The sequence below is a fragment of the Cololabis saira genome, chromosome 1 (genome assembly GCF_033807715.1).
Source record: "Cololabis saira isolate AMF1-May2022 chromosome 1, fColSai1.1, whole genome shotgun sequence".
In the NCBI taxonomy this organism is placed as follows: domain Eukaryota; kingdom Metazoa; phylum Chordata; class Actinopteri; order Beloniformes; family Belonidae; genus Cololabis; species Cololabis saira.
Window position 1 is genome coordinate 26,240,692 of NC_084587.1, and position 24,325 is coordinate 26,265,016.

At 40.2% G+C, this 24,325-nt stretch overlaps 1 protein-coding gene across 4 annotated transcripts in view; it reads right to left on the bottom strand.

Annotated features, from left to right (window-relative positions):
• Positions 1-4,293: 4,293 nt before the first annotated feature.
• Positions 4,294-24,325, bottom strand: part of LOC133441739 (E3 ubiquitin-protein ligase RBBP6-like) — a 21,879-nt gene continuing 1,847 nt past the window's right edge. Inside the window, exons 2-20 of one of the 4 annotated variants that reach the window (XM_061719356.1) lie at positions 21,043-21,142; positions 20,331-20,370; positions 17,955-17,996; positions 17,739-17,827; positions 17,509-17,605; positions 17,258-17,400; positions 16,952-17,124; positions 16,504-16,607; positions 16,026-16,378; positions 15,854-15,917; positions 14,840-14,909; positions 14,699-14,747; positions 14,300-14,620; positions 12,791-12,886; positions 9,303-10,905; positions 7,880-8,454; positions 7,697-7,761; positions 7,499-7,586; positions 4,294-6,362 (exon numbers count right to left, since the gene is read on the bottom strand). In XM_061719356.1, the coding sequence (XP_061575340.1) occupies positions 5,393-6,362; positions 7,499-7,586; positions 7,697-7,761; positions 7,880-8,454; positions 9,303-10,905; positions 12,791-12,886; positions 14,300-14,620; positions 14,699-14,747; positions 14,840-14,909; positions 15,854-15,917; positions 16,026-16,378; positions 16,504-16,607; positions 16,952-17,124; positions 17,258-17,400; positions 17,509-17,605; positions 17,739-17,827; positions 17,955-17,996; positions 20,331-20,370; positions 21,043-21,142 (5,042 nt within the window). In that variant the 3' untranslated portion in view covers positions 4,294-5,392. Of the gene's footprint in view, positions 6,363-7,498; positions 7,587-7,696; positions 7,762-7,879; positions 8,458-9,302; positions 10,906-12,790; positions 12,887-14,299; positions 14,621-14,698; positions 14,748-14,839; positions 14,910-15,853; positions 15,918-16,025; positions 16,379-16,503; positions 16,608-16,951; positions 17,125-17,257; positions 17,401-17,508; positions 17,606-17,738; positions 17,828-17,954; positions 17,997-20,330; positions 20,371-21,042; positions 21,143-24,325 lie in introns of all 4 variants that reach the window. The other 3 variants (XM_061719365.1, XM_061719348.1, XM_061719339.1) reach the window with 3 other exon arrangements.

A 24,325-nucleotide genomic window follows, 5' to 3' on the forward strand; every position in this document is an offset into this window, starting at 1 on the left:
CTCCTGTTCTCCTTATGTGTCTAAAATGTTACAACTTCATTTTTTTAGCACATTTGCGTAAACATTTATTACATGGTGCATGAGTCACGTTTTGAGTTTTGTGTTTTGTGAGGTCCCAGTCACCCTGACCTTTGAGAGTCGAAATCTAATTCTAAATCTTTGCTGAAAATCTGAAAAAGCTCCACCAAGGTTTTCCCATATAAAATATAAAGGCATGCATAAACTGAAAAGTGGGCTCAAAATACAGTAGTTCCTGGATGTGACTCCAGCTCTATGGGTATGCCACTTCATTTGCTGTCAGACTCTCTGTCACATTCTTTTTTGTGTGCTTGCATCGAGGTGAAGGCAGTTGCTGAAAGTGCTGGAATAACAACTTTTCCTGGAGGATTTTCCACCACTGCGCTATCAGAAGTGATGTGCACGCCTGCAAGCGAGTCTGCATTTGAAACACTGCTCTCTCTTAGAGAGACTATGTAGAGAAAATCTGTCGATCTAAACACCTGCCCCTTATCTTTTTGGCTTTTAGGTCCCCCTCCTGCTCCACATGTAAGGGCATGGGGCCCAGATCTGGATACCTGGAGGGGTTCTCCTGTGGTGTCTTGTCCATCAGTTTCGCATGGCAGTTTCTGTGCATCAAACAATCAAACATGTTCCATTAAACCCCACAGATGCTTTTTCCAGATCGAAATGTGAGGAGCCAACAGATGGGTCACTGCTGTGGTGTTCCTGAGCAGTTTTCTGCAGCATCCAGCAGGAGAAGAGCACCACATACAGGGAATGTCATTATCACTGGAGCTTACGATGTTTAGACAGGCGGTGCATTAACATCTGCATGAAAGTCATGACCCAAAGTTTCCATTGTAACATGATGATCCTTATTATCCACTCAACTTTTTAGTGGCTTTAATGTTGTAATAACCTTTAGTTAAAATATGTTGCTATTGATCAGGGGATCTTCGTATATGACGAGCAAATCCACCATGAATGTGACTAAAAGCTGAGATGAAAATGTTCACCCATAGTGGGGAAACACCTTGCAACATCCAGTTAACACCCACAACAGACTGTTTTAACTCTCACAATTAAAATTCACATCAAAGATGTATGCCAACATCGTTTAAAATAATTAGGACAAATCCAACCACACATAAGATCCCTGCAGCTAATTTCTTACTCCCCTGTAGAGGAAACTGGTTAGGCTTGTAACGAGCCTGGGTGCGCATGTGTGTTTGTGCGCGCGTCAGTTGTCACGGGTTGTTATTGGGTCTCCCTGGCTGTGTGTTTCCTCTACCACTCTCATTTGGTTTAACTCTCCTTCCTGCACAGCTCATTCGCTTCATACTGGCTGTCTTGTGTAACTCATGCAAGACTTTCTGCTTCACAGCCTCATTTCATGCATTTTTTACTCCAGCACTGTCACTGCAGTGTGTTTGAATGCTGGTTTACATTAGTACTGAAATGTGCGCACACACACATCCCCTCTGTTATCGGTTAAGGATGGGTATCTAGGCCAAACATTATTATCAGTGTGTGGTAGGTGGCTAGTGAGTGTGTTTCCATGGTGACCACCACACAACCTTACACATGGGGAAGTGTTATATCCCAAGCCATCGTCACAACTACACCGACACACACTGTGTAAATTCGATTACAGATCAATTATCCTGATCATTTACTGGCATTTCCATGACAACCACCCAAGGGCAAATCCTGATCCAAAGCAAACTGCATACTTTACGTGCTCACATGGGTGTGTGTGACATTGAGCCTGCCAAATCCTTGACTTGACATGGTAAGAGCAGGTGAAGAAGTTCACACACACGTTCTCTCTCTCACACACACACACTGCATGGTCAGAAATGTCCGTATCAGCTTCTTAAAGTTCTTGTTTCCGGAGGTCAAATGCATGAAAGTAAATGAGCCTGTAGTCAGCCCCTTGTAGCCTCTGCAGGTCTAATGTTTATTTTCAGTTTTTATTTGGATGGCTTAAACTTTAAGAATTAGTGTAGACTCACCGGCCACTTTATTAGATACACCTAATTCAAGTAAGTTCAGTTATTTTTTATTCCAAAAGAGAGATTATAAAGTTCTAGTAAATTGATGCACGGTATCACAAGCTATCCTCTACAGTTTTTAAACAACAGAAATAATGTCCAGTGTAAAAACAAATTTGGCTTGAGACACTTGAGATTTTTAAACTGTAGGCTATGATTTAATTAAGAATAGCAAAACCTGTGTGTGTAACGGCTGCCATTGTTGTTCTCGACATGTTGGCATGATCAACACTGGCTGAAAGCATCACTGTGCTCAAAGATGTCACATCCTAATTTGTGAGTTTTCCGGTTCTTTTTTTTTTCCCCGGAAAAAAGCCTGATGTAGTGAAGTTATTCTCTCACACCGCCTGTGGATGACTTCAAATACCTCGCTGCTCTGCTCATCCAAAATCACCACGCAAACATTTGCAAACCCAGAGGCTAGTTTGGTTCAAAAGAATTAGCATCACATGTTTAGCCAATCACTGGACCCAATAGAGCAGACGGAAGTTTGTGGGCCACATAATGGAAACCTTCCCTTCAGATTTCTGTGATGATCAGTCTGGCGTTCCCCTCTGTAAAGATATTAACGTACACTGAGGCCGCTGAATAATCCGTTGATCCGTAACAGCAAATGTATTTTTCATTTATTGGACTGTTTTGTAAACAATTATTATTGCGTGCATTTGCATTAACAGAAAGACAACAGCAGTCTGTGGACCTTGGACTTTAACCTGTTTGCAAGAATACATGCAAACTGGTCCATATCCAGCATCTGTCCTCTGACGTTCCATTCATGACAGATGAACCGAGGGAATTGGGTGTTAAGCCGGTCAGCAGAGAATCATCTTCTTCGCTAACAATCACCAGAGAAGTGAAGTTGCTTAGCAACCTTTGGCCTTGATGATATGAAATTATGTAAGAACACAAGCAGACAAATACCCTGGCAGATAGCAGGTGCACAAATGCAGAGTGAACCTTGCAGGATGGCTGATGAGAGGAATAAAGAGTTACTGATGATAATCAGGGTAAGGGTTAAAGCAATACGTTAATCTTCTCTAATGGTCTCAGTGGTCTCCGAGTCCATTACACATGACCTTAAATATATTCACACAAAGGTGCACACACACGCAATTCATTGACTTGGCTGTGCTTTTAAGTACAGCTGTTTGAGGAAAAATACATCTGGTGTTCTTGTTTTTATGCGTCTTCAGCCCCTCTGTGAACCCTTCTATCACACTGTCCTGTGATCCCGTCTCTTACAATCGATGCACACGCGCACACGCACAAACTGCTGTGCGCCGCGTGAGAGTATTTTAGAGCTGAGTTTTGAGATTTTCCTCAAATCTTTTTTTTCCTCGTGTGATACAAGTTGTAAGAGTTCCAGCGCCACACAGTGTCCATTCTTTGTCACTGCTCATTTCCATGTGAGATGCTTTACATTCCTAATATTTATAACATTAGATGCCAGACTTTTACACTCATGATTGCATCTGAACTTCAGCTTTGAATAAACAGTATGCAAATAAATGTGCTACTATTTTCAGCACTATATTTTTGTCTTAACAAACATTCCTCACTTCAAGACCTCTTGTAATGGCAATGTCTCTAAATTCACAATAATTGATGGATCAATAGTGGTTAAAAGTTTAAATAGTTTCCATTATATCATGAATTATTGAAATGTCTATTTCTACTCAAGCAAAATTTTTTTTTCCAAAAGCTAATCCATATTTCTTAAAAAGGTATGAGTCATTTTTATTAATCTAACTTTGACAACCTTGTTTCCTTTTAAACCTTTCATTTCAACTAACCCAACAGTAGAAATAGGACATTTTTATTGAGACAGTTAGTGCTCTCACAGTGCTGGCAGGAGGTCTGAGGAACCATATTTGCATTGGAAAGTAATGTTTTTAAGATGACAGCATGACTAAACTCACACATACGAGCTAAATTACTACTCAAATAAGAGGGTTTCCCACATTTTGACAAGTTTGAAATTATATAGAGTAGACGTACCTTAATATTTAGGTCAGATTACACAGCATGATAACCACTTCTGTATGTCACATGTGGTGACGTTGATTCAATAGCTTCTAACCACAGTGTTTATATTCTAACAATATACTTCTAGTTAACTTGTAAATTGTAGTTTCAATAGTTAAACCTCTATTATTAAACATCTACTGGGCTTCAATCTCTCATCACTCCAATTTACCTTGTTCCCCCCAAGCACACAAATAAAAACAGAACATACTAATTTGAGCTCAAAACATTTTAATTAAAAAAAACAAAAAAAAAACACCTTATTTGTAAGAACATGTCCTCTAACTCGTCACTTGCCCGTCCTATTTCACTGTCACACCAGCACACGCGCGCGCACACACTAACAGGACACAGCTACTGCACTTTTTGAGCAAAAAACCATAAAGACTGAATCGTCATTAAATAAAATGTATCAATTTACAAGATCCAGTGTGGGCTGAATACAAAAGGGCCTTATTTAGTTTCATGAACAAAACCAACAATTTTGCAAGTTTTAGCTCAATCATTTGTTTGACTTAATCATTTCTATTCTTAGGCTATTTTAACTATTTACACATTTTCCAGGTAGTAAGTGGATTGTTAAACAAAAAAAAACAAAAAAAAAGCACAATCAAGGAAAATTAAGCGATGGTTGCTTAAAAAAAAAACATTTACAATGTTGAAAATGTTTAGAAATAAGAACATGTAGTTAACGTGCTGAAACATACAAAGCTACTAGAAGAGTCCATCAAAAAGACAGTTTACATCCTTTAAAGCTATGATGTTTAATATTTAGGCCTTGTAAAGCACACTGGGATAAACAAAGGTAACTCAAGAGAAATTATATGAAGCAAGAGTTCATTCACTATTTACAAACAAATCATAGGAGGTAAACGGCATCTTATCCTCACAAAGAAGCAATCACATCCCTGAGAACAGTTATTTGTTATTCCTACCATTTTAGATTCACCGCTGTGTGATCAGTTGTCATAATGTCCCTTCTCATCAGCTCATGGTTGATCAGTATAGTGCTTCACAGCATCACTCCATTGTTTTGTGAACCCGAAGAAGCAAGGAGGTCGGCATTAAACAGAGATATCTGCAGCGGTCCTGATGCTGTACCAAAGACAGTGCGAGTTTGGAGTTCTGTAGCAGCATTAAATATTAGATATTAGGAAAGCATCTCTCCAACAATGTCGGGGAAAGTCAAAAGCTCATTTGATCCACTCCCTTCCAGCGGTACATGAGGCAGAATTGCTAGCCTTTTTTTTCCTAGATAGATCTCCTTTAGAATCAAGGTTACAGCTTGTGACCATAAAGCTTGGCTGGGCCTGTTAGCATGGAGTTTCTTCCTGTTTCTCCTTCCCATCTTCCTCTCCCACTTTTTCTTTGCTTTTTTTATGTTTCTTCTTCTTGTGTTTGTGCTTGTGCTGCTTGAGCTCTCCTTCTTTGTCTTGGGTGGCGTGTTTCTTGTGCTTCTTGTGTTTTTTATGCTTTTTGTGTTTCTTCTTCTTTTTGTCAGTAGTGGTGGCGGAGCCGCTGTTGCTTCCTGTCGGGCTGTGTGAGGCCTGGCTGACAGACGGACTCTGACTGCCGCTCTTTCCTTTCTCTGGCTCGGAGCCCTCGCCTTCACTGTAGTCGGGCACGAAGGCGGCCTCGTCCGTCTCGCGCGTCAGGTCGGAGCACAGACGCTGTCTCCTCGGCTCTGGAGCTCGGCTCTCTTCTCGCACTCCCGTTCTGTTTTCTGTTGCTTTCTCCTCCTTTGCCGTCACTCCTCGCCCCTCCTCTCTTTCGCCCCCTCGTCTCTCCTCTTCTCTTGCAGATTTCTTTTCCTCTTTCACCACTCTTCCCTCTTCCTTCACAGTTTTGGTTTTCTGTGGTTTGTTCAAATCTGCATGTGTATTCCTGTCACCCTTATTCTCCTCTCTAAGTGGTCTTCGCTTTTTCTCCTCCCTCACCGCCCCTTTTTTGTCCTCCTTTCCAACATCCCGGCCTTCGCTCCTGACAAATTTAGGTGCTTCGTGGTGGACGTCTCTGACTCGGCTCCTCTGCAATACGGGGGAAGGATCCTTGGTGGGGGCAGTTGGGACGTCTTCCTGCCCTTCTTCGTCATCTTCTCTCTCCCACTTGGAGCGCGGGGGCGGCTGGATGAGCGGCTCCTCCATGGCCGGGCTGAGAGCGGGGCTGACACTCGGGCTGCGAGCCCGGCTGCTCACGGGGCTGGACGAGGGCTGCACTACCAGTTTGGAGGATACGCTCTTCTGGTCTTTCTCCAAGTCCTGCTTTTTCTCCTGAGTTTGCCTACTGTCAAAGTAAAAAACATTTTATTTGCAATTTGATAATATTATCAGTGATCAAATACAATAACCCAATATGCATGGAATAATGTCTACAGTATAGGGCTGTGCGATTAATGGATTTTAAATCTAAATCGGATTTATTAATCAAAATCGATGTTAAAAAAGGAAAATCGGAAAATCGATTTTCCTTTTTTGCAGCTGTCTGCATTATAGACAGAGCTCATCTAGTCATCTTTGTTTGGTCAAGAAAATTGTAAATGTTGTCACTTTACTAAACTCAAGGAGGATTTACAGTATCTTTCAATTGCACTTCATTGCCAATAGGGAAATTTGTTTGCTATTTTTCTTTAAAAATAAAGATAAAATATTTTAAACAATTTATTCCATTGTCTTTTGTAGTTTTTTACCAAAAAAATCGAAATCGAAAATCGGGTTTTCAGAGAGAAAAAAAAAAATCGGGATTTTATTTTTGTCCAAAATCGCCCAGCCCTACTACAGTATTTTAATAATATTGTCATTGATGCTTCACTTTATCAGCTGTTGATTGATAAAACAATCAGGTGCTCTGGTCTCTTTCTAGTTTATAAATAATTTAATGATTTTCAACTACCAGAACTTGTGCTCAAATATAAAAACAGCTCATTTCAGATAACTATTTTCTTTTTACAATCCTGTTGGCAATAGTTGATTGATGACAAACTAAAACCAAAAACTATAATACAGGACTGTCTCAGAAAATTAGAATATTGTGATAAAGTTCTTTATTTTCTGTAATGCAATAAAAAAAAAAAAAAAGTCATACATTCTGGATTCATTACAAATCAACTGAAATATTGCAAGCCTTTTATTATTTTAATATTGCTGATCATGGCTTACAGTTTAAGATTCCCAGAATATTCAAATTTTTTGAGATAGGATATTTGAGTTTTCTTAAGCTGTAAGCCATAATCAACAATATTAAAATAATAAAAGGCTTGCAATATTTCAGTTGATTTGTAATGAATCCAGAATGTATGACATTTTTGCATTAAAGAAAATAAATAACTTTATCACAATATTCTAATTTTCTGAGACAGTCCTGTATATCCAAGCAACTGGTACTTTTCTGTTGTCTATTTGACGCGGGTACAGCACACTCACCTAGAAGAGCTGGCGGCATGGCTTGTCAGAGCCTTGCGACTGATTCTGGGTTTGTTCTTCACAGACGCCTCCTGACTGTATTTGACCCCTGTCAGGGAGACGCGGAGCAGGAAAGGAAGAGTGTTTAATGACTGCTTAATTAAATGGCAAAAGCCAAAAATCAATCTGTTGCTGCACTCTTACAGAACTTAAAATTACCTTCTCTGTGAGCTGGTTTCTCTCCTGAGGGGAGAGACTTCTCCGTTCTGTCACTGGATGCACTTCTGGGAAATAAGAATATAATTACACCTCTGAAATGTGTTCACCGGCAGCAACAGTGTATCTCGCTTTCTTTCAATCTGGACAGCATTCCGACAAAAAGCAGAATATAAATGTAATAACCTGTCAGATTTGGCAACTCTGTCTGACCCCTCCTCTCTGTCCTTGGATGATGCGCTTGGTTTCTCCTGGTGGTCCGGTTGCCTCCTGCCGATAGCGGACTTCTCTGCTATGGTCATTTTATCCAAAGAGACAGACCTACCAGCCCCACTTCCACTGCTGGAGTTCCTTTTTTCTGTCTTTGCGGACCTCTCTCCCTCTGTGTCTCTGTCCACCACGACTTTCAAACTCGACCCAGAGACCCTTTCCCTCTCCCTCTCCCTGTCAGCACCCATATCTCTGTCTCTGTCTGATCCAGAACGTCTATCTCGTTCTCTTTCTCTGTCCGAGCCATGGTGTCGTTCTCCAGCACTCCCTGGTCTTTCTCGGGAAACTCCCCTTTCTGCAGACGACGATTCCTTTTTTCCTGCTCCTTCTGTTGTATTACTGACTCGGTCTCCTTCGCAGACATTAGCAGGAGCTGATCGATCAGAAGTGGAGCCGGTCTTCTCAGGACCTGAACGAGGTCGGTCGGAGGATGAGGTCTCAGTGCTGCTTTTTCTCCCCAGATCTCTGTTCAACTTGATCCTCCTCACTGGCTTCTATGAATAATGTTTTTCAAGAAAAAAAGGGAAACATTTTTAGAAAAATGATAGTATTTTCATGGCAACAAGTTGTGAAGCTACAGTATTTACAAAATATCCAATTAATGTATACATTTTAGGGCTGGGCGATATGGACCAAAAGTCATATCTCGATATTTTCTAGCTGAATGGCGATACTCGATATATATCTCGATATTTTTTCTGTGCCATAATTGGGGTTTCCCCCAAAGCATTATAGCATAGCATCTCTGTTAGCTTCATTTTTTTCTGAGGCAAACCCTTAAAAAAACGTCAGTTTTAATACAAAGCCTCGTGCCAAATGTCACACAGGTTCCTTTGTTAACAGAGGTCTGCACAATATCAAAATGTATAAAACAAATGAAATAAAAAATAAACTGCCTGCATATATAGAATAAAAATGCTTCTTGAATAAAATAAAACAAATATCCCTTTCCTGCATAACAATGAAATTAAAATACACTGTGCAATTAATACAATGTAGACAGTAACAGGCAGACTTTTCCACTGAAGTTGACAGTTGTGCAAATAACAAAACATTTGTGCAAATCTCAAATAAAACATTCAAGTCAATTTGTCACAAAATAAGCTATATCAAAAAAAAAAAAAAAAAAAAATGTAAAAAAAAAAAAAAAAAAAAAAAATTTTTTTTTTTTTTTTAAATCGATATAAACAATATTGTCTCGTACCATATCGCGTTTGAAAATATATCGATATATATTAAAATCTCGATAAATCGCCCAGCCCTATAATTTACCCTCACGTTTAACTGTGCAGCGCTTTCATGAAAAAGACTCTAGTCTCTAGTCTAAAATAACACTCACCGGAATGTCCATCAGTGGTCTTATGACTCCTCGATCTGAATCTCCACGACTCAGCTCACGACTCCCAGCGAGGGAAAGAAAACTTGGCCTATCAGAAGAGGGAGGAAGTCTGTGTAGGGGGGGTTGATGGGAGAGGTGTGAGAGAGAGATGACATCCCCTCCACTCCCTAGTCCATCTATTCTCCTCAGCTTTCCAGGAGGAGGTCCGAGTAAAGAGCGACACTCCTCACCCATCCTCCTACGACTATCGCCCGGGGATGGAGGTCGGGGCATGAGCGGGGGTGGGTGTGGGAGGGGAAGGAGACCACCACTTTGTGGAAGATCTCTTCTACTGCGAATGTCATGGCTGGATCTTGAGCCTTCGTGAGAGGGATGAGGTCCAGGCAGATTTTGATTGGACACTGGAGATGTCTTCATCAGAGGCGGCTTCATAGCGGAGCTCTTGCTCTTCTCCTTTTTATGCGTAGTAGAGTTGGAAGAATCGTCAGGTTTGGTTTTAACGCTCTTTAATGGTTTTGAAACAGATGTGGAAGACGGGGGGTCTTTCTTTTTGGTTAAAACACCTTCTCCAGTTTTTTTCTTCACTTTCACACTTTCACTATTTACCTTCACACCCTCCGTCTTAACTTTAGCCTTTACCTTCTGACCCTTATCTTTTCTCGTCTTATCAGACTGGGGCTTTGATGTTGATTTAATTGTGGGTTTAACAGGTGCAGTGGAGCTTTTCGATACTGGAGTTTTTGCAGTCACAACACTAGCTGTAGGCCTTGAGGATAGAGGAGGTGTTTTATTTTGCGAAGATATTTCATCCATTGGTTCATCTCTGACAGGAGTGGCATCACCTCTGTCCAGTGAATGTTGCGATGGCTCAGATTCCTCTCCACTCCTTTTCTTTTTTATTTTCTTTGACTTCAGGACTTTAGTGCTTGACTTGGTCCCTGATGAGGAGGATGAAGGGAGAAAGTGAGGTGGGCCACTTCTCTCATCTCTCGCTCGTCTCCCTCTCCCCTGAGGCGAGTAGTCTCTGGATGAAGAGGACATTTTGTCCCTCTCCCGGTCTCTACTGCCATGACTTCTGTGATGCAGGGGTGCAGGATGCTGATTGTCAAAGTCTTTGTAGTACTTGTTGTACCAGTCTGCATACTCCCTTTCCCACTGTCGATATCTTTCCCTTTCCCAGCGATCATGGCCCGCGGGACTGTGTCCCTTCAGGTCAAACATTGGCATCTCCCGAGGAGGCGGCTTTCTTCCCCCAGGACTGCGGCTTCGATACCCACCGGGAGAACGTGACCTTGACCGGTAGGGTGGAGCTCCTTCAGGTCCGTCCCAGCCTCCTCCCCGGAAGGAAGGAGGAGAGCGCGGTGATCCAGAGCGGCGGTAGCCGTAAGACCTCGAACGAGAGCGGGACCGTGTACGTGAGCGTCCATAACTGCGTCCGTTTCTTCTGGAATAAGGAGAGTGAGGATAAGATCGGCCATGTGAACGTGAACGGGACCGACTGGCGGAGAAAGAGAAAGACCTGGATCTTGATCTGGATCTTGATCTTGATCGAGAGCGAGAGTAAGGAGAGCGGCTGAATGGAGAACGGCTGTATGACCGGGACCTACAAAGAATAAATGGTTGAAAAAAAAAAATGATTTTTTTTATTTTTCTCCAATGTTTGATAAAATAAACATTTTGCTCAAGTAAAAGGTAATAAAAGCAATAAATAAGTACATTCTTTCATACTGTGTTTACTCTGTTGAAGCAGAAAGGGTTAATTATTCAAATTATGATTCACACATTTACCACCATGGAATTATTATCATTTCTTCTTCTATAAGCCTTTTCTGATGCATACTGAAATTCAAAAAACAAAAACACTGCTGGACATGACCACTCTTGGTTGTATCTAGGCCAGACTGCAGAATACTAGTCTGGTGAAAGGTTTAGTGACTAAACTAAAAAAAAATTACATTTCCTGGACTTCATGTATAGAACCTGTATACAAAACTATCACTGGTGTAACAGGCAGCAACATGAAGGCTGTGCGGCTGTGGATCACCAGCTAAGACACATTTCATACAATGCAGTAAGCCTGAACCTGTTCATCAGTAAGCCTCTAGTAAGTATAACTAAGTACAATATGAGAAATAATGTGCTTGAGAGCATACATTTGGTGTCTGAAGCCAATCTACTCAAAAATCTCAAGGAAACCCACAATTCTGTCCAACTTTGTTTTAGGCTGTTTAAGTTTGAAATTGTACAAATGACCTGTACAGACCTATGCAGTACTTTAGAAACCCAATTCAGGGTCGAAACGACCAGCCTCAACACCTCATTCTCTAATTTTTTTAAATAATTTTTATCCCGATTTTTCCCCTACCCAAGTGACAGTCCTGGGCATTGCCATCGTCTACCAACCCCGGGAGGGCCCTGCACTGAGCTAAGGTCTCCTTCTTAACCTGAGGAGTGAACCGGCCGCTTCTTTTTCACCAGACAGGGTGGGGATTCTCCGGCCGGACGTAGCGCGTGGAAGGATCACGTTATTCCGGCCAGATCCTCCCCACCCTGTGTGCATGTTTTTGTGAGGGTAGCTCACATTAGCTACCCAAGGGAACACTGAAACATGAACATGCAAACTCCACACAGAAAGATCCTTTCGCCAAACCCCACCCAGGGTGTGGGCGCTGAAGTCATGGGGGAACTTAACACGCACTTCAGCGCCCACAGCGTCCCCGGCGGGAATTGAACCCAGGACCTTCTTGCTGTGAGACGGCTGCACTATCAGCTGCGCCACCGTGCCCCCCCGTACGGTATTTTGTGTGTTTCCATTATAAAATGTCCCATTAAACCGAACCATACCGTACTATTTCTGAGCCCCCGTTGCTTGTAGAAAAATGGTACGGTAATGGGCAGAGCTACAATCCGATACAATCAGTTGATTGGCGGAGAGAAAACCTCACTACCCACAACAAAAGCAAGTGCGAAAACAGCCCAAGAGTTTGTAAACATTCTTTGCCGCCCACAATCTTCCCTCAAACAACGTAGCATGGATTGTACATACAAAGCACCAAAAGCCAAGCATCAAAAAAACAAGCAGCTGGATGACCTCCATTGCTGCTGAAAATGTATCTAGGCATCTTTACTACCGTTTACCTGAGCATAAACATCCTTCTAACCCACTTCAGTCACTTTACTACTAAAATGGAGTCGTTTACATTTTAGTGTAGCACTCTGGCAATGCTGACGTCACGGTCCGGAGCTCTGTAGGCTTCTAATCTGTATTCTTTAATTCCCCCTCCTCTGAAATGGAGTTAAGTCAAGTGGTTCATTCCACTTACCAAAACTAATTTAAAAAAGAAAATCTATGCAATTAGAAAATTCACAACTGAAAAAGTATCTGGACCAGCTTGCTAAAATATTTTGACAAGAGCATGGCACAGACATTTCAATAAACCATTAGGACATTCTTCAAATTGTGAAAATTGAATACATAATAAAATCACCTGGAATAGGATCGTCTCCGTCTCTTTGGTGCATTTCTGTACTTGATGAGTTCTTCATGAAAGTCTTTAGTAAATTCATCCAGTTTCGATGTAACTCTGAATACAAAGACAAAATATAATTATTCACTTTTACATTTTCCCTTGAACTGGACCCATACAAATTCATCATTGTAATCTTTAGAGATGCTAAGTTTTTATCTGTGTTTTTCAAAACAGAAGTACTACTGTTAGGGCTGGGCGATATATCGAGTATAGCCGATGTATCTCGGCTTCTACTCTGTGCGATGTACAAAATGACTCTATCGTGCATATTAGAGTATACATTTTCACGCATTTTGCTTTTAGCCTCGGGCATTAAATTACGCTCTCTCGTCTCGTCTCTCCTTCTCTGAGACATAAAACAAGCGCACCCTGTCACACATGTCAGTCACGTGCTGTCGTGTGTGCATTATCATTGGCCCCCGACCAGCTGCTGCTGTCCGGGACCATGTCCGGGACCATGTCCGGGACCATGTCCGGGACCATGTCCGGGACCATGTCCGGGACCATGTCCGGGACCATGTCCGGGACCATGTCCGGGACCATGTCCGGGACCATGTCCGGGACCATGTCCGGGACCATGTCCGGGACCATGTCCGGGACCATGTCCGGGACCATGTCCGGGACCATGTCCGGGACCATGTCCGGGACCATGTCCGGGACCACTGCTCACTTCCCCGCTTTAACTTTAACTTAACTTTCCCAAACTCGGCCTGTTTGCGCCGTGAGCTCACCTGCACGGTTGCTACGCGCGGCGGACTCTTTTCAAAGCTAACCGGTTTAGTAAAGACGGGAGGGGATGTTTTCTCCTCGTACGACGCGAACGGCTCCGGAGAGCCGAGGAGCCGCTCAGCGCGACACGCGCAGCCGAGCCTTAGGCTGATTTATGGTCCCACACCAACGCAGAGCATACGCCGTAAATGCGCATCGACGCGTAACCTACGCCGTAGGTCTGCGTCGATTTAACGCGGAACCATAAACGTCACCTAGTGTTGCTTAAATGTGGCCACATGAAATCAATCACTATCACCGAAACAAAGTCAAACAAGACTATATGACGTCATATTTCTAACAATAAGTGAAAGTGATGCAAAGTAAAGGAGGAGAGGATGAAACATTGCAGTCCCTGCACCTACAATTTAATATAAAGGTGCTCTAAGGGGCCCCTGCTGCTCAGAGCAGCTCATCCTGGTAAAACCAGGTAAAACCAGGTAAAACCAGGACCAGAACATGTTCTTAGCAGATGGGGAGTCAGAGAGATGCAACGTGCACTTTCTGTTTTGAAATTACACTTTTTATGTTTGTACCACTCACTGCTTAGTAACTGTTTAATAAATACAGTTTTGGTAAATTTGACTTATTCCCCCTTTTTGCATGGCCTAAAAATATCGAGATATTAATAAAAAGCCATATCGCCCAGCCCTAACTACTGTTGTCAATTGAAGACCAGAGAATAAAAAGAAGACTCACTTGTCTAGTCTGTGGTGCCTTTGCCTGTAAAAGTCCTCCTTAGACATGGGGGGCTGCGACATGGATGGTGGTAGAGGAAGAAGAGGGGGCTGGGCACCAGGGTTAATCCAGGGAGGGTTCAACCCTGGTGGTCCAGGGGCAAAAATGGGCTGTGGTTGGTAACCGAGAGGTTGTGGGATAAGGCCAGAGCCAGAGCTGTATGGAGGAGGGTAGGTCTGTGGTGGGGGTGGGTACATGGGAGATGGGTAGATTTGAGGAGCAGGTGCGGGAGCTGGAGCTGCCTGCATGTGAGGTGGGGGCGGGTCCCCTCTATTTCTGTACCTGATAAAGAGAAACAGATCAAATAATTCGTTTCCCACAGAAACATTAATCAGATAAAGTCCTTTGCACAAATCTTACCAGTGTCTACTTCCACCTCTGTGAGGCGGGTTGGACCGTGACTGTGACCCTAATAAAAGCAGAAGAAACTTGTCAGGTTTTTTTCGACTCAGTCCTTTAAACTCACTGAATCTGTTTAAATTGATAAATTAAGCTTCTTACCTGATGAATGGTGCAGTCTTGGAGGAGGCAGGTGGCCAAGAACTGGTAAACTGTAGCTCTGTGGGAGAATCTGTAGTGAAAACAGAAGTTACTCTCACGAAAAGTTCTAATTTTTAGTGAGGTATTTGCATATGTTATGCCGATAGTAGTCATTGGAAAACTATGACCGTGAATAGGGGTGGGCAAAAATATCGATATGGCAATATATCGCAATACTTTTCCAGCCGATTCAATATCGATATTAAAAATTTGAATATCGATTTTTTTTTTAATATATATTTTTTTTTTAATATATATTTTTTATCCCCGATTTTTTTCCCATCACCCAGTGCTCCTACCCAAGTGACAGTCCTGGGCATTGCCACTCTCTACCAACCCTGGGAGGGCCCTGCACTGAGCTCAGGTTTTATTTCATTTTATAATTTATTTTTTATATAACACAATTGCCTGTCCTTAAAAAATGAAAAATAATGGACAGAGGTTTATTTATTTATGGATTTATATCTATACTGACTGATCACTGTGCCTGTCCTTGGTTTTAGTACCCATCTTTCTTGTGTTTATTATCATTTGCCACATAATTAAAGCAACCTCATACTAAATTTAATGTTTATTTCATATGATGTAAATAATATGAAAAAAATATACAAATATGTTGTAACTCTAGCTTGTATAGTTATAATAAAACATTGTTTTGACTCAGTTTGTCCCATGAATTGTCACTAATCTGATGAACGTGCAACTCGGATTTTAAGATCCAACACTATCATCTGATGTACATATATACAACTTGGATTTTAAGATGTGTAATGCATTTTTTAGTTTTTCGGTGAACTATGTAGAATATAATAATCGGGATATCGCAATGTGTATTGTATCGTGGCTCAAGTATCGTGATGCGTATCGTATCGTGAGGTCCTTCCCAATACCCACCCCTAACCGTGAATGTCATTAATTAAGTCATCAAGTGGCATATTATTGAACACATTGCTGTTTAGCAGAGGACGGGCCTACCTGCGGTGCACTTTCTGACGTTCCTGAAGATTCTCTTTTCACAACAGGCTCTGGATCTGTCTCCCTAGAACAAATGGATATACATTATAAGAAATAAAAACAGCTCCTCAAACTTCACTCCTTGAATACAAACTTTCATTGAAACATGCAAACCATGATTGACTGAACATACCCTGGTGGAGGTGGTTCCCCGTGGTTGGGTGTTTGCACAGGAGAATGGTGCTCAACAACAGGTGCAGGGGCTGGTGAAGGAACTTGTTCTTCAATGGCAGCAGAATGAGGAGGGCTAGGAGTTGCAACAACAGGAGCTGGTGCAGGAGTTGGTGCGGGTGCAGGAGCTGGTGCTTTCGGGGCGGCTGTGGTCGCACTTGTCGGAGGGTTAGAAACATTAGCCATAAGAGGGTCTTGCTGTCTCGAGGGCAGAGGCCTGACCAACTGAGGACGTGGTGGAGGAGGGGCTGTATTCTGGACCTGCTTGCGCCCATGTTTGGTGTAGCCCGTCTCATTCTTAAAGTTGTTCACTGCCTACACAGCAAACAAGATGGTTCAGAAATGTTACTTAATGAAAGAAAAAACATCTGTCTCTGCCCCCCCGCACACACACACACACAAACACATAAAAAATTATTTAAAAAAAAAACAAAGAATACCTGTCGAAGAAATTTATTGGCAATGAGATTATCTGGTGAAACATCTGACTGTTTGCATGTGAAGCAGATGTGCTCCTCCGAGTCCAATAGGGCAGTCCTGATACCTGGAAACAAGCAAGCTCAATTAGTCAAAGGTTCAAATTCTTAGTAAAATTATGCACACTGAGAAAAATTTTCCCTAGAGCCCTCATCAACTGCAGTCTCCATGTTTTCTTTTCCAAAATAATCTTTGAAATCCAGAAACAGAGCAAGAAATCACAGCAACACACAGCTGAAATGTCAGTTACAGAGAATCAATTGCGACGGCGATGGACAGTCTCTAAAACATTGCAGTAACATTTAAGAATTGCATACATGACCAATTAGTTTTATTTTAATCTTATCCAATTTCTTCATTCATTTGATTTTTTTTATTATTATTATTAAAGCACAATAATAAAGAACTTACAGTCATCACAGTAACTGTTCCCACAGCAGGGTATAACCACAGCATCAGTCATGAGGTCATTGCAGATGGGACACAGAAGTTCATCGGGGATTGGGTCAGTATCATCCTCGGATGACGACTGGTCATGAGGAACAAACGGAGGGCGCTCCTTCTTTCCTTGAGCATATGCCTCCCTGTCAAAATAAATTTAGATTTGCATTTTGATATGTAAGACAAAAGAAAAAAAATAAAATAAAATTGAATGACAGGGAGATATATTATGTCTGCTTTACATGTGAAATAAGTGTATTTGTGGTTAAAACATACGCGTCTATAGCAGGTATAGCATATTCTCCAGTACTGGTCAACATGGCTCCCTTGGCACCAGGTTCTACTTTCACCATGAAGCTCTGTGGTATGCCCTTACTGATTCTCACTGGCTTAGGGCCATCCACACTTTTATCCACGACCTAAAAATAAAAAATTAAAATATATATTTCATCCAAACTGTGATATGATTACAGTTTTCAAATGTGGTAAACACTCGAGACTCCAACAGCCAAACTGAGCTAAATTACCACTGGCAATGGACAGTGCCGGATGTAATGGCCAGCCTTCCCACAGCGAAAGCAGGTATAGTGAGCAGGCGGGGGTCCAATTGCCTTCTTGGAGTAACTAAATAGACAAGTTGAATTAAATTTTGTGAAAGCACACACTGAAAATATCACTTAATTCAGATTCACAAGCCTGAAATACATACACTTCTTGTTAAATAAGAATTTGGAATAAATAGAATGAGTTTACTAACTGTATTGGATCATATTCATGGTTAGACTGAGACATCATGGCTCTAATCTTGTCCTCTTCAGATGCATTTGCATCAACCAGGTTTGCAGTCTAACAGGTAATAAGAGAAAGGAAATTAAAAGAAAAGGGGAATGTCAGATGAAAAAAACGAATGTATAAAATCGCAAATTAAGGAAATATTTCCTGGAAGTACAACAAGCATATATAGAAATGCTACCTTAGCAAGCTGGGCAAGAGACAAAGAAGGAGAAGAATCCGTCTGCAGGAGAATCAGAGTATATAAATTAAGGTTGTTCAATTTCTTTTCTTTTTTAGATTGACACTGGAAAATAAAAGCCCAGTCAGTTCCCCCACCACATCTGTGTCCAGTCCACTCAAGTCGTCACTACAACATCAGGAACTTTGTTTTGCACAATGTGCATAGAATACTGCTCCTACATGCCAAGTGAGTGTTTAAACCATGGCATGTATTCTTCTAGTCCTCTTCCGACTTCTAATATCTAGCTAAACTACGGTTGTAAAACACTCAGCCTTGGTTTTCAAGTTAAAAAGATAAGAAATAAATTGCATGTTAACACAAGAAAATTGTGGGATTAAAAAAAAAAACCTCAAGACTGAAGATGCATATATCCATTGCAACGGGAGAAATATTACAGCTCACCAACAAAACTTTACTTTTTACCATGTGGTTGATGGTACTCAAAGACCAACTCCCTAAGTCACAAAAAATCCAAATGATTCTGATGATTTATGATGGATGATTCATCACTGGTAAGCAGCATAATCATACTTTTATTCCTACTGCCCTATCGCATATTAACATCGATATAAATGCCATTAGGCTTCTTTTACATGCCAAACTTTACAAACTGAAAGTTTATCAGCATTTTTTTTTTAATTAAAAAATAAAAACTCCCACATCCTGCAGTTTCCTTTCATACGGCCCCGTTTTTTAAGGTTTTCCATCACACTATCAAAAGCATTAGCCATTACATTTTCAAACTTGCTAAAGATTCATTTCTTGAAAATCAATACGCAGTACAATCTCATAAAAATGCAAACATTGAAAATCATAAAATAGTTAGGCTTGGTAAGACAATACAATCTTACTTTAAAATTAGCTTAAAAAAAAAAAAAAGGATAAATTCTCATCAGCAATCTTTTCAGTCTTCTAAAAGAAAGCCGTACACTTATATGGAGTGAAAGAGGTTACGTATCGCTCTGACATGCGTCAGAAGTCAGAATTAAGCCTCAAGCTCAGACATCAATTCATATTTTCCACTAGCAACAAGAAAAGGCCGATCTGTCTACTTCTATTAGCAAAGGGCAGTTAATAAAACAAATGCAGAGGGTGGGGTGTCCATCACAATCTGCAGGGCTCGGAGGAAACACTGGGTATTGCTGTATGCTGTGGAGGGAACACACAGGGATCTGGTGCGAGAGGTTCTGACACTGAACCACTGAACAACTTTATTGACAGGTTCTGCAGCTTACAGGACACACTACACCATTATTCTTCTCACTGCAGCAACCACGGAAGGCCTTCAAAGATTGACAGGGCATTTGATTTACCATTTATGTGTCTTAGTTCTTTGTGATCATGTCACGTCACAGGTGAGAAGCCAAATTACAGCATCTTATCAGAACTTACTCAGGATCCCTCAAACCACAGTTTTAACAATACACTTTGAGCTAGTAGTGGTTTCTTTGCAAAAGAGGCACTTCAAATGTGAATTATTTGTGTGCAACTCAGCATGGTTGAATACGTGAGCCTTTAAGGGTTATGTGGAGTCCACACTGAATGCAGAATAAAACATGTTAATAGTGAAATTGTACAAGACAAAACAATTGACATTGATAAGTGTTACTGAAAAAAAGACCTGAATACTGATGTTTAGCAAGGTAGGCTTTTGACAGTTAAAGAATAATAAATAAATAAAAATCATTGGTAAAACTATTCCACGCACACAGCTTTAGTCTTATAATTACAATCAAACCCAGCCACACTTTAAATTATATTGGTTTTTAACTCAAATAAATATTTTCACAAAAAATTACAATGAATTAGCAATACAAAAATAGACAATTCTTCACAAACCCCTTTAAATACATATGCCTGACCGAAGCAGGCAACAAAACCATTTCATTATGAAATACAGTCACTTTTAAGTAGTTCCTCAGTAAATTACTGTATAGTGCATTAACAGTTCAAACATTAAGTCAGTTCAACTAATTTAAAAAAAAAAGGGGGGGAGAAAAAACCCAGAACAAAACAATAGTGGCTGTTTTGTAGTTTCTCTTGACTTCATCTAATTTAGCCACAATGTACTCTGATCAGCTAATTTCAAAAATGTAAAGAAAACTAAGAATGAATACTATTTTAACTGTGGTGAATCCAGGGAATACCCCAGAAATAGACATCAAATAACATATAGAGGTTGAGATCCACACAAATGTAGAAAAACAAACAGTGAACAGAATATACAACTTGATCTTTGTTGACAGAATGTTCTCGAGAAAGGTGACTTAAGCCAGAGAGAGTGGGAGAGAGAGGTGAAGAGGAGAGAGTTTTTTTTGGGTTTGTTTTACATACGGGTCTAGAAGATCCCACAACAGCTGTGTCAGAACGATCTCTGTGGAAACGAAAACAGAAAAGGTCATCAGCCAACCACTGCATCAAGTTTTCATTTACAGCACAGTTAAACAAAAACAACAAAACACAAACCTCAAACCCCTTAAACTATTAACTTAGCAAACCGTACAGCTCAGTCCTACATCAAGTAATAACAGTAGTGATGCACCGATTGTTCGGTAACCGAAATTGTTCGGCCGAAAATGGCAAAAAAAACACTTTCGGTGTTCGGTGGAATAAGTGGGGAAAAAAACCGAACAATTAATAACAGCGTTGTAAAATAAGGAAATAGACTGGCCGCTCCGTCCCGTAACGTTGCGCACTACATAAATCGTTGGCCAACCAAAAACTAACCCCATAAGAATTTTACCTAACATTCACCAGGAGGTGGAACCAAAACAACATAATGCTGGGAAATAGAAATTTTTCATTTTTTTATGTTCAATAAATATTTTCTACCTTGTAATTTTGTAAAAGATTTTTTTCTTAGAAAAGCATGCCTAAATCAAATGTATTTGATTTATGCAATGGTGAAAAAATGGCAAAATAAATGAAAAACTGCTGAAGAACCATGTTCGGTATTCGGCCAAGTGTTTATTATTATTTTCGGTTTCGGCCACAAATTTTCATTTCGGTGCATCACTAAATAACAGTGTATTTTAAGTATACCCACACAATGAACGTCCTGCCAGCTGGTTTTACTCCCCCAATCGGAGTGCGGCGGACAATCACGGATGAGTGTTTTGGGATGTGGGCCTCATCATCTGTGTATTCTGTAAAACACAACAGAGATTATTAAAAAAAAAACATACATGAAACATAACACCTGAACAAAGACAACAACAAAGCATTTCCAGAGCTTAGCTCAAGAGGACAAAGTAAAACATTTACATTCCAAAACATCAGTCTTTTACCCTTTTTAACCCATGCTGCAAAACCTATCTTAACTAAATTATGAACAAAGATAAAAACAAAAATTAAAAATAACAGCACATTTCTTAATCCTAATTGCCAAAAAAATAAATAAAAGCTTGCATGTGCACATAAAATGTGAACGATCTTCTGCTAATCATTTCAAAGGACTGATCAATGTATCAGTGATGCTTCTTCTGTTATTCAAGCAATCCACTCGTTCACTGATGAGAAAACATTTTTTTATTAAACAAGGCATGTGTCCTTTTGGAAAACGAACAGTTGTTTCCCATCATTCCCTGATTCTTTGCCTTCAAGCTGCATTAAAGAACTGGTTTACTAAACGTATGTGATCCCAGACCTTCAACTAATGCAGTGTTTGGTCGGCAGCAACAGGCAGAAAATGGGACATTGCATATTTTTAAAATAGACTTTACTGCCATAACAGTAAACCCACTGTCATAAATAACACAGCTCATGTTGTTACAATACATATTACAAAAAAGAAAACCCCTACATTCAATGTTTCTTTGACCTCACACCTCCTACCCTCATATTCCTACAGCAGCTGCCTGTCACAGCATGTCAACAGCGGGCCCGTCAACAAATCTCTAGGATGTGCTCAAGGAACACTACAGAGGCCAACTACACTCACTTGAAAACAAATATAAAACGATTTTTTTTTGTTTCGTTTTTTTCCTGAATGTACAACATGCAGCCCCTTAAAAAACAAAAAAAACATCTACATACATACATTTCCAGCTCTTTCTCTCTGATATAATGAGATCATTTTTCAACCACATGCAGCAGTGCTGAACGGAAGCAGACAAGCTCTCTCAGAAAAAGATTTTCTCTGAAGAACAGAGTCAAGAGTTCATCTGGTCTCAAACTCCCAAGAGATCCATGTGATGGGACCTGGTAGCAACTGTAAGAACCAATTCCAATCCAGAGACCCTAGCCTAGAAACCTAGACGTACCACTAGCAAATTCAAATGCTTTGCAGGTACACCTAGCTACCATCAGTTGGAGCTCATTTACTCTGCTCAAAAAGGTATGGGGGTTGGGGGGCAAATCCGTCAATCCGTGTAGACTCTCTGGACGGACTTAACTATGTGATGACACAGCAGTGAGGTTGTAATTTGGATATAAATAGTGTAGATGCTAGGGGTCATTTGAATTAGATTTAGCATCAACAGTTTAAGACGTGGACTATTTCTTTAAAAAATATACAGAAAACAGTCAAATCATTCAAGAACTATTTGCCGTTTTGCTGACTCTCTGCAGCCAAAGGTTAATTTACTCTTCTACACAACACACTTTCTCACTGACTCGTTTCCGTTGCTCAGCGTGTCATCTTGTTCGTTGCAGCACTACCCAGCTGTGTGCAAAGACACAGCTGATGCCACCTCTCGGAAGAAAAGGCCCTATAGATGAACCATGAATCTTTATAAATGTGGGTCTGATATATCAGGCTACAGAGACACCCCCTCGTGTGTCCAAACCCTGACTGGTCAAAGCTCTTTTCAAAACACAAGATGACCTGTTCAATATTAGTTTGGTGCTCAAAACATAGCTTTTGTCTTTGACAATCTTTTGGATGGTCACCTACAACACATTACACTGCATGTGTACATCTGAATTAACATGTGTGTCTAAACCAACTGTATATACACTGTTCATATTCTGTGATTATACATATTTTATATGTATTTTTTATTCTGACTTTTCAGTCTTTTTAAAACCTCCCCTGCATGTGTGTGCTAAGTGTACGGTGACAACAAAAATAAGTTTCCCCACTGAGGGTGAAAATAAAGGATATCTTATCTTATCTTAAAAAGACTTGAGTAACTAAACCAATGAACTGAGAAAAAAAAAGTTATAAAAAAAACTTGGCAGTTAACTTTGGGCTACTGTGATATTCTTAAACTTTCTCTGGACTTTTGTTTAATAACCAAAGCCCAGTTATGTGTAACAGCAATCTGTGGTCAATGATGAGGAAAATGCAGACCCGAAAATGAGCTTCAAAACATTGTTGTAAATATTAATGTAATAACATCGAATAGGGCACGCGTTTATACCACCACACCTGGATTGAAAGGTGAAAATATCACGGCATGCCAGCCATCATATCTCATATCAATTTGAGAGGGGAGACCAATTTAAAACATCTTTGTGTCCGCACAACACTAAAAACATTTACTATTTCCATATGTGGAGTGAAGTTGTGAGACAGTTTGGGTGCGGAGCTCAAGCAATGTCCAAGCATGAGCCAGTTCAAACAGCGGTACAAAAAGATGGTTTTCACAGGGTCCAGGGAGGATGAAGGGCTTTGACAATCACCAGGTGTTTCCACAGATCATTTAGTCACCTTTTTACTTACATTATTTTCTTTGTTTGTAAATATGTACATATGTAATGTAAATATGTAACTATGTATATTCATGAGGTGTTGGTACACAATATATGCAATAGTTGTGAATACAGGACTGTCTCAGAAAATTAGAATATTGTGATAAAGTTCTTTATTTTCTGTAATGCAATTAAAAAAATAAAAAAAATGTCATACATTCTGGATTCATTACAAATCAACTGAAATATTGCAAGCCTTTTATTATTCTACTATTGCTGATTATGGTTTACAGTTTAAGATTAAGATTCCCAGAATATTCTAATTTTTTGAGATAGGATATTTGAGTTTTTTTATTTTATTTATTTATTTGCACAATGACAACAGTAAAGTTTTTTTATCATACAAGGACAAATAATTTGTGCAGGAGAGGAAAAGAAGCCCGAAGGGCTTATAAAAAATCCTCCCCCTCAATACAAAATCCCCAAAACAAATCAATCAATAGAAAAAGAATAGAAAGGAAAAAGAAAAGGTAAAAGAAACAAAGAAAAATACAATAAACACCCAAACAAAAATATCTATGAAATGGCAATTTCATTTTAGTACGAATAGCCTGTTAATTTTGTCTATATAAAAGATCTTTAAGATTCTTAAACTGTAAACCATGATCAGCAATATTAAAACAATAAAAGGCTTG